At 30.7% G+C, this 10250-nt stretch overlaps 2 protein-coding genes across 2 annotated transcripts in view; one reads left to right on the forward strand and one right to left on the reverse strand.

Moving 5' to 3' along the window:
* Positions 1–3769, reverse strand: part of LOC108692290 (peroxisomal biogenesis factor 19) — a 13642-nt gene extending 9873 nt beyond the window's left edge. Inside the window, exon 1 of the mRNA XM_018200479.1 lies at positions 3472–3769. The gene's annotated coding sequence lies outside the window, so the exon portion shown is untranslated. The remainder of the gene's footprint in view (positions 1–3471) is intronic.
* Positions 3770–4172: 403 nt separating this feature from the next.
* The window catches only part of LOC108692313 (snRNA-activating protein complex subunit 3), an 18893-nt gene continuing 12815 nt past the window's right edge, over positions 4173–10250 (forward strand). Inside the window, exons 1-4 of the mRNA XM_018200507.1 lie at positions 4173–4407; positions 4504–4681; positions 4868–5140; positions 6040–6278. Of these exons, the coding sequence (XP_018055996.1) occupies positions 4211–4407; positions 4504–4681; positions 4868–5140; positions 6040–6278 (887 nt within the window). The 5' untranslated portion in view covers positions 4173–4210. The remainder of the gene's footprint in view (positions 4408–4503; positions 4682–4867; positions 5141–6039; positions 6279–10250) is intronic.

Here is a 10250-nt window from a genome sequence, read left to right on the forward strand (position 1 = left end):
CTTCATAATGTGACTAAAAAGTAAAATATTAAGATAAAAAACATACATTTTGTAGAGGATGAACAATACATTCATGACTTCTGATTACAATTTCGTTAATCGGTTTCTTATAAGAACATTTTAAACAAAAGAGCCATTTTTGCATATTAAATCTCAGTTATTTCGAAAATCTGACGTGCTATCTAATCAGAAATAGTTCCTCGAAAAGACATCGTTTCGACATCGTTACAATGGAAAAGATTCGAAACTTGAAATTTCAATATTTTCGAGTGATAAAAAATTATGTAGAGAGTGCAATGAGAGTTTGATACAGTTTTAATATAAATATTTTTAGTATAAATATGTGATACGTAATCTTATATTTTGAATATTTTCGTTTAAAGATCGAATTGACATTTTTTTCGATTTCATTTCAATAATTGTAATATCGCTCTAATTATAAAAACTTTCTCAAAATTTTTCAGAATTTATAAATAATTTTATAACTTTTTAGAAAATTGGAATTTTTTTATACGAATCGGAACATTTTTTACAAGTGTCGATAAAGTCTACATCTTTTCTTCTAGTAATTCTTTGTATATTATTTTATTATTCTACTCCTGCTGAATAACATTACTTTTATTTGTACTTTGTAGTTTAATCTTATTACTTTTGTATTGAGGAATTTCAAGGAATAATGTTTCTTATCATAGTGCTGACAACCTATTAGCTGTCTCATAAAAATGAGCAAGAAATCAAAGAAAAATATCATCAAAGTTAATATTCTCAAAGTCTAGCTAGATTCTAGCTTCGAATCGATATCGAAACAATTTCGATTTTTAAATTAATGAAATTTAAATGTTGGTTTATCATACAAGTTTCCAATATCATTTGGAAGTATAACAATACTACTAGTGTCTGTACTGCAGTAGTAGTTACTACAGATATGCAATAGTGTCAATGCTGAGTCAGTAGTGTTACTACTGTAGTAATATATGACAACATATGACGTAACATAGAACTTCCATTAATTATAATATTTGGTATAAAAAATTTATTAAAGTAAAAAATACACACATATATATAATATATAACACTACTGCGAAGTGTATACGCCTACCGATCGCTCGGCCAGCCGTGAGGAATGGGGATAGTCTGGCAAGCGCACCGTCCGAGCTATGGTGACTTGCAGCGGTATGCGCGGCGCGGAGCGCTTGCCAGCTAATTTCCAATTCCCGGCCTGCGCGCCAAGCGATCGGTAGATATATACACTTCACTGTAGACCGGGTGAACGCGCGTATTCGACTATCTTTAAGGATTAATATCTCATTAATTATTGGGGAAATTTACAAAATGGAGGACTTTTCGACTCAATTTAGTCCGCTCTACCTGCCCATGAAATATTTGGCAATTATTTCCCAACACCCAATATATATATATATATCTCATTAGAGTAATTAATATTATTTCAATTAATAAAAATAATATTTTACAGTATTATTAAAAACAAGTTATTATTATCATAGGTGTCATTATTTGTACATTACTACTATATTAATTATATTTTTTTTATGTTTTCCGTTTTTATGTGTTCCGTCTCTTTCACAACATTTTTGAACAGATATGTTAACATTTAACTACATTTATTAGCATTATAGATATTCATGATTCTTCGAAGAGTAGCTCCTATACGATCACAGAAATGAAACATGGTAAATAGAGGTTCGGATGGGTGACCGCGCATGGGTGCATAAAATTAGTTCTCGAATTCATAAAATAATTCATAAAATTCGAATTCATAAAAATTTTTATTATAATTTTGTCCTCTGAAATATGATGCTAATTAATAATATTTATTTTCACAATAAAATTTCAATGAAATTTTAATGAAATTTTCTCTACCACTATTACGCTATTAGTGACACTACTTGTCGAATTTACTTATTGCATTAGTGACATTAGCAATATATTTTTATGCTGACTAGATCAATTCAAGATTTTATTTCCAATTCAAAAATTAATCGAAATTGGGACCAAAAATCTATTGAAATCAATAGAAATTTCGAAAACTTTCGATTTTTATTTTCGACATCAAAACGATGTCTTTTCGAGAAATTTTTTCTCTATGTATACACATAGGCCTGTATTCAGAACACTCTTATCTCTAAAATTCTATAGTATGCGTAACGTAAATTATAGCATGTTAGCGCTAACATCGCTGTAAGCGATTTGAATACGGGCCATATGGTACAGGCTGTGTTCGGAAACACTCACTGGTGTGCCACTAATACACACTAGCCATTCAGAAATACTCGTGTGTACTCAGTGTGCATTAGTGTGAGATCGTTCGGAAACGTCGAGAGAGTCATATCACTAAACTACCCAGCGAATAGCAAGGGGAGTCGGTGTGAATCAGTGTGTTATGGCCGCAGAACAGACTTGCATAATGCATAATGTATAAAGGAATCGATCAATCGAAATTCTTTTTCATGGAATGGGAGAAAAGGACAATTACATCGCGTTTTTGGGTCAAAAAATTTTGAGCAATTATATTAATCTAGAAAATTTGTCTAAGTTTTACTATTTTTTTATTTATTTTTATAATTTATATTTTATAATATTATTTCTAACTTTCTTTTTATATTATTCTGCTTTTAATAATACGCAATAATAATTTTAGGCACATTATACAAGATCATTTGTATAAATGTAAATTTGTAAAATTGAATGTGTCCAGTACTATTTAGAACAAAACTAACTGTTCTAAAATCGACAATAAGCCTCATAGGAACTAATAGATATTTGGACGATGAAATAATCCAGCATCTAAAGTTTTATATCACTGATGTCAATTTTCTTTAAGGATTTATAATAATAACACCTATTACAATGAGAATATGATTAGTTGTCAAATCTGTTATGCTGATTCTACAATAAGTCGATAGTCGGAAGTCTTAGTCGGTAAAGTTGACCAATAACCAACTTGTAAGACTAATTGATCAAATTCATCGATTAACAGATCTTCTATAATGAGGTCAATGAGCCATAAGTCATAAATCAGAAGTGAAAAACTTGATCAGTGTGATTGGTTCATTCTAACTTATAATTTATATCTTATATATTTATAATTTATATATATGAATTGTTTGATAAGTTTGGTAAATTTCCATGAAATGGCGCTACAATCCATTTGATGACGCGACATCTCGAAAGATTCACTCTTCGAACTCCTTCAGGCCAAATTTCAACCAGAAAGGACGCATAGTTCACGTCTGGTAGTTTGAAGTAGATTGTCTCACAGTCTGCAAAATACTCATTGACGGCGACAACGACTTCCTTATTTGACGAAAATTTTTACTTATGATTTATATCTTATGTATTTATGACTTATAATTTATGATCTATGGCTTATTGTAGAAGGCTCATAAGACTATCGACTCATTATAGAATCAGCATTATATTAATTTAAATTTTCACGATGAAAAATTTTACCATTGTCCAAAATGGATACAGCAACATATAATTATCCGATACGATAGTGAAATGTTTAATAGGCATCGGTAATCATGGAAGGAATGACTTACATTCCTTTCTTTTTTTACAATCATATACCGCCATCGTTCCTCTTTACGATCATTTCACTGCCTTTTTTCGCCGATGAATTGTTTTAGCTCAAGGTTGGAGTTAAACGTGAGCAGTGAGGTAAAATTGAGATGACATACGCCACACGGAAGTCGTTCGAGAACACCACCAAAAGCACACGATACCCTCACTTCTCCATTGAAGACACCGAAATACACCAATGAGTGATATTTCCGAACGCAGCCACAATAGCTTAGACTTAAGGTACATGCAAGCGTAAAGCAATGAAACAGCAACCAATCAACGAGGTGATTTTTACAGTGGCGTAAAAAAATATTTTTTAGACTGCCGTCTCATGAGCAGAAGTTTATAGCGGAATGGAACACCAATCACAACTCTGTAGTCATTACTCAGCTTTCTTTTCTGCGATTGTGATTGGTCTTACTGTTTCGTTCTGCTGTAAATTTCCGCTCACGGGACGGCAACCTTACTCCACTGTCCATATCGCTAATTGGTCGCTGCTTGATGTTTGTGAATGCACCTTTAGTCTTCTTTCTTGTAGAAGATACTTAAGAAAGGACGCCATGTAAATGTGGTTTTACGACGAATTTTGGAACACAATCCTTATAGTTGAAATTTATTTGAGACAATGGATCAGGTATATAAGCTTTACGATCGTCAAGCATCATCACAGATTTGTATAAAAGATTATTTTCATCAATACAGTGAATTAATTAAGTCATCTATGTGTTATGAAATTGACAAACAAAGTGAAGAAAAGATTTTTCAACTTATGGGTACCGATCTCTCACAAGCGAGAATACTTTTAATGAAACATTATTGCAGGTATTTTATTTTATGACATATAATAAATATGACTTATATTTCTTAATAAAATGAATGCTCATATGTAAATTGTATATTGTAAAATCAATTTTATAGTATCGATAATTTAACATTACCAGTGGAAGCTGCCATTATGGAAGAACAGGAAAAACAAGGATATGTTAATATACCTAAAAGAATTTTAGATAATGTTTCATTAGAAACAATTAAAGTATTAGAAATCTTATCTAAACAAGCTTCAGTAAAACCTAGAAATCAAAATGGCATTCCTATTGTAAGTAATTACTTTGAAGAACTATTAAGACCTATAGAATAATAAAAAGATTCACTAAAATTTACTTGAATTATAATTGTATTGAATTATAATTGATAATTTTATAAGCATTGATTTCCTTGATTAATATGCATGATTAGTATTGACAAATCTAGAGCATTGAAATAATAACGTGTTTCTTTCTAGAAATATGACAAGTCAAAATCTGTTGGTGATAATTCTTTAAAGCCATATGAAGAATTTCTAGTTTATATCAGGATATATGAGCCATTTAAAAGCCAACCTCGTTCTCTTAAATATAGAACAAGTATACCTGTTCTTAAACTTAAGAGTGTCATATCGATATTGGGAAGCCAAACTCTTTATGAATTACGTCAAAAGATAATGTGTCAATCTGACTTGTCAATTACAAAAGAAATTAGTGAAAATTCAAATCAAAGGCCTGAATCGATGGCAAAAGTAATCATTTTTTCAATGTTGAATTATATCTATTTTATAACAATCCATATATTTGTTATAGATTAGATATATAGAACAGTGAAATATTTTATAAACGAAGCATTTTTGAGAAAAAGGTTTCATATAAAAGTCACAGTTCATCATTAAAGAGCAAAGATTATTTAGAATAATCCCTCCTCCCACTATTTTCATTCAAAACAAAAGAATCGCCCCTGAATCTGGCAAAGAAATGTGGCGGTCGGTCTTAGTCTAAATCAAGTTATTAAGATTTTAGAGTCTAAGATATTTGTCCTGACTCGATACAGTGCAATGTATACATTAATTCTGCATTAATTACACAAATTTTCTGCTTCACAAACACAAATTCACTGCTTTAAAAACACAAATTCTTCACATTAGCAGTGAATTTGTGTTTTTGAAACAGTGAATTTGTGTAATTAAAGCAGAATATATACATAGCGCTATATTGAATCGGAATAACAAATATCTTAATCTTTAAAATCTTAATTTTAATGCTTAATAATTCGATTCACTAAATTGATCGCCACGTTTTTTTTGCCAGATTTTTTCGTTTTGAATGAGTATATTTTTATAAAGATTTTTTTTTAGGGAGAGGGGGGACTATTCTAAATAATTATCAAATCAAGATAAAAATAACCTCTAATAATTTTGATCTTGACAAATATTATCAAGTTCATGACCCTGAATAATTCAAAATGATTTTGTCATCAGTTGACATAATGTATAATGTTAATGCTAATGATACCTGAGTTTTCTCAACTCATATTTCAAAAATTTTAACTTATTTTCATAAAAGTGTTTTGTTTTCGAGATACTTCACAATTTCTATTAAGATGAAATATTCAGTATATAAAAGTCAATTGCATTTATTATTATAGGATGTCTACCAATCTGGATTTTTTTATATTGAAGATACATTTTATAATGATACTAGTTTACTAACTAACATTGATTATAGTAATATTATATTAGAATGGGCAGCAGTTCGTGATATAGGTCCATTTAAAGTTGCCACTATGGATGCTCTGATAAATTCTCTTTATACAAAGTTTGGTTTTCCATGGGTATATCAGCATCAAGGTTGTTGCGAACACTTAATTGTCTTGACTGATGCCAGGTAATTTTTATTAACATAATTTGGAAGGAATCTATTAAATTAAAAATTTTTATAGTTCTTAAGGGAGGAGCCTGATGTAACACTGAAAAAAAGTGATTTCTGGGAATTTTTTTTAAAAAAACAATTTTAAAAAAACAATTTAGTAAAAAAACTTTTTGAAACTTTTAGTATGCTTTCATATTTATATATATTATATTATATATTATATTTCAAGATATAAAAAAAATATTTTTTTGATTGTAATATATTTGAAAATAAATAAGCCATTGCCCTCAGCATCATTGGTATATAGTTAGCTCTTATTGTATTTGTCTGAAACCAAATTCTGAAATATTTTAATTTTATTATAATATTCTATGGATAAACTTATCTCTAAAGTAAAAAATGCAAAATTAAAAAATAATGGGACTTTGGAAAAATATTGTGATGTTCACAAAATATTTGTGAATTAAAAATGCAATAATAATATAATAATTATTTAATAATATCATCAAACAAATAGGTTTGTCTAGAGGGAAATTTAGTTATCTATTTATATATGCACAGGGAGAAGTCGATTAATTGAATATTTTTTAAATTGTGCTACATGCCAATTCGAAAAATTTGTTTTTGAGAAAAACATTTAAAGTTTGTGTAAGGAAAGCTGTTTTTAGATGCTTAAGTTTTTTTTAAGCTATTCTGCTATTCCAGATCCATAGAGGGTGAACCTTCTGTTTCCTCATAAACATCTTTCAATTATATTGTTGCTCCCTGCGAGTTGTTTGGAGACCAAAACACTTTTCCAACCGTCACGACTGCGACTTTTACGTTTTCCTCTGTCTTATCCCATCTTACCCCACGTCACAACTACATCTTGTTATGTTTCGTTATATTTTCGTTATATTTCATTTTCTGTGCCATAACTTTATGTGTTTGTGTGACACGCAAGTATAAGCATAGACTTATGAGATAGACAGAGCATTCGTACGAGAAGAAATAGTCGCGGAAATAGTTCTCTTCTTTTCTAGTAGTGGATTGATTGATCGCTGCAGCAGGCCGGGGAGTGGCTGAGAGCAACGAAAATAAACGTCCGAGAGTTGTGGCTTTACACTCAAGCTGATTGGTCAGCTTGAGCGTAAGACCGCAACTCTCGGCCACTGACTTTCCCCCTCCCCTACTACTCATTGTGAAAGAGAGAAACAACTATGTCTAAAATAGAGCTGTCCTTCAATATTGTCTTCAGCTTTTCTCGTAAGAATGTTCCGTCTTATAAATCTATGTAAGATATCATTAAAAGTTCGAATTTTGATCTGAAACTTTACGAACATATTTTTCAAATATAGTACTAATTTAAAAAATCGATTTTTTTTACCTGTTGCGTGAGGCTTCTCCTTAGGGTCTCTTTCACCTCAGTTAAGTTAATTGATAATTACATGGGACTCATTTAGGCCCAGTTTCATAACTCATAGTTAACTTTTAATCGAGATTTAACTTAAAATAAGTTGTGAGAGTTGTGAAACTGAGCCTAAATGAGCCCCATATAATCATCGGTTAATTCAACTGAGATTGGTGAAAGAGATCCTGAATGCTAAAATGAAATCATGAAGTAAAAGAAATGCTATGAAGTGAAAAATATCACAGAACTATACACTAGTTGCATACTACAGACAGCATTACATTTGAGCAACTTCTGAATTCAAATTTGGCTGTCAAAATATACTAATCTGTTAATTAGTTAACACTTTTGTAAAAAAAATAATCACTGTACTCAAAAGTATTGTGTTCCTGATTGCAAGAATGAGTAAAATAATCTTAAATTCCATTTATAATTATTTCCTGGTAAGGAATGGGAATTTGAAAAAAAGAAAGATTTAAGGCTGTGTGAATCGTTTCAAGCAAATAATTATTTTTGTTATTGTATTAAAATTACTTTGCTTAATGAGCATCAGTAGTATTTAGTACGGTTTATTTCGTATTAATAGTTCATCAGTTTTTAATATAGAATTTTTCATATTTATAAAAATATAAACAATTGCAATTGCATTGTGTGCTTTTTCTCTTTCCAGTTTTGCAATTACATAAAGAATTTCTGATAAGTTTATCTTTGTTTAATTATATGAATACAAGGAAAGATTGAGATTTATATTGAGTGTTATTACTGTCATTTAAATAATTTAATGAAAAAAATATTTCGTTCTAATTTATATTTATCTTTATTTTAATTCAATAAGATTCGATAGGTGGTCATTTATATTAGTTTATTTACATTAGTTTTTCGAATGATAGATTCTTCGATCAATCTATTTTCAGAATTAATATTTTTGGAAACATTAATACGTGACTTTATAAGTATATCTACTTTTAGAAATATTTTTCAGTGAGCAGATTAGTTAGAATTTCGACAGGCCTTATTTTTGATAGATATCGAGCATGAAATAAATAATATAATAATATTATTTGTTATTTATATTTATTATAAATATATTGGGAGTACAAATAAGTTTCCGCCGTTTTTTATCAAAAATTAAGCATTTATTGTGAAAGAACGGTACATAATGTTTTATTCAAAATAATGGTCATCGCCACTACTTTTTCTGATAGCATGTAGATATCGCGTCAGAAGAACGCTTCATCTTTTGAGGCTATCCAATCATCATACAATTTTTGGTATCTTCATATGATGTAAAGTGCTGCTCAGACAGGCCATGCGTCATCGATTGGAACAAGTGGTAGTCGGAAGGAGCAATGTCTGGAGAATATAGCGGGTGGGAAAAGAACTTCCCATTTGAGTGTTGAGTTGTGAGTGTTTCTAAGTAGGTTTTGACCGGCGCCGCAACATGTGGTCGAGCATTATCATGCAGGAGAATAATTTTGTCATGCCTGGAGTAGTAGTGGGCGCGTTTTTCCTTGAGTGCTCGGCTCAATCTCATCAATTATGTTCGGTAGAGAGCCCCAGTAATGGTCTCGTTTGAGTAACTCATAATACACGACACCAAGCTGATCCCACCAAATACACAACATGAGTTTTTTTCCATAATAAATATTCGGTTTGGCTGTCGATGTTGAAGCATGGCCAGATGGTCCCCATGATTTCCTCTTCTTGGGTTATCGTAGTGAATCTATTTTTCATCACCAGTGACTGTACGATACAAAAAACCTTTTCGTTTATGCCTGGCAAGCAGCATTTCACATGTGAAAAATCGGCATTCAACGTTTCTCGGCTTCAGTTCATATGGAACCCAATTCCCTTGCTTTTGAATCATTCCCAATGATTTCAAACGATATGAAATTGTTTGTTGATTCACTCCTAATGTAAGTGCAAGTTCTTTTTGCGTTTGGCACGAATCTTCATCCAATAATGCTTCCAATTCCGCGTCTTCGTACACTTTCGGCCTTCCGCTACGTTCTTTATTTTCGTCAAATTCACCGTTCTTAAACTTTTAAAACCATTCACGACAACTTCTCTCACTTAAGGCAGCATCACCATATGCTTCTACAAGCAATCTATGAGCCTCAGCTGCAGATTTCTTCAAATTAAAGAAGTAAATCAAAAGTTCCCGCAAATGACGCTTATTCGGCTCAAAATTCGACATTTTCGTACAAAAAAAAATATATGATGCTGATACAAAATCGCTAATATTTCAAGGTTATGATGTTGCCGGATGTCCAATCTTGCGATATGTCGTTTTACATCAAATAATTTTAACTATAGTTTATTAGTGGCGCCGTCTTTTGCAAACGGCGGAAACTTATTTGTACTCCCAATAATATATAATATGATATGATGATGACTGGATTGAATATCAAAATTATTAAAAATTTGCTTGTCAATTTAATTTGTGATATTACTCCACTACTTTTAATTTAATTTGTGATATTACTCCAATAATTTAATTGCGTTTGAGTCCGGAAAATTCGGCGCGCAGTTTGAATACAAATATGATATATATGCATGTACATATATATATATATATATATATATATATATATACA

Source organism: Atta colombica, unplaced genomic scaffold, assembly GCF_001594045.1.
Source record: "Atta colombica isolate Treedump-2 unplaced genomic scaffold, Acol1.0 scaffold69, whole genome shotgun sequence".
NCBI lineage: Eukaryota > Metazoa > Arthropoda > Insecta > Hymenoptera > Formicidae > Atta > Atta colombica.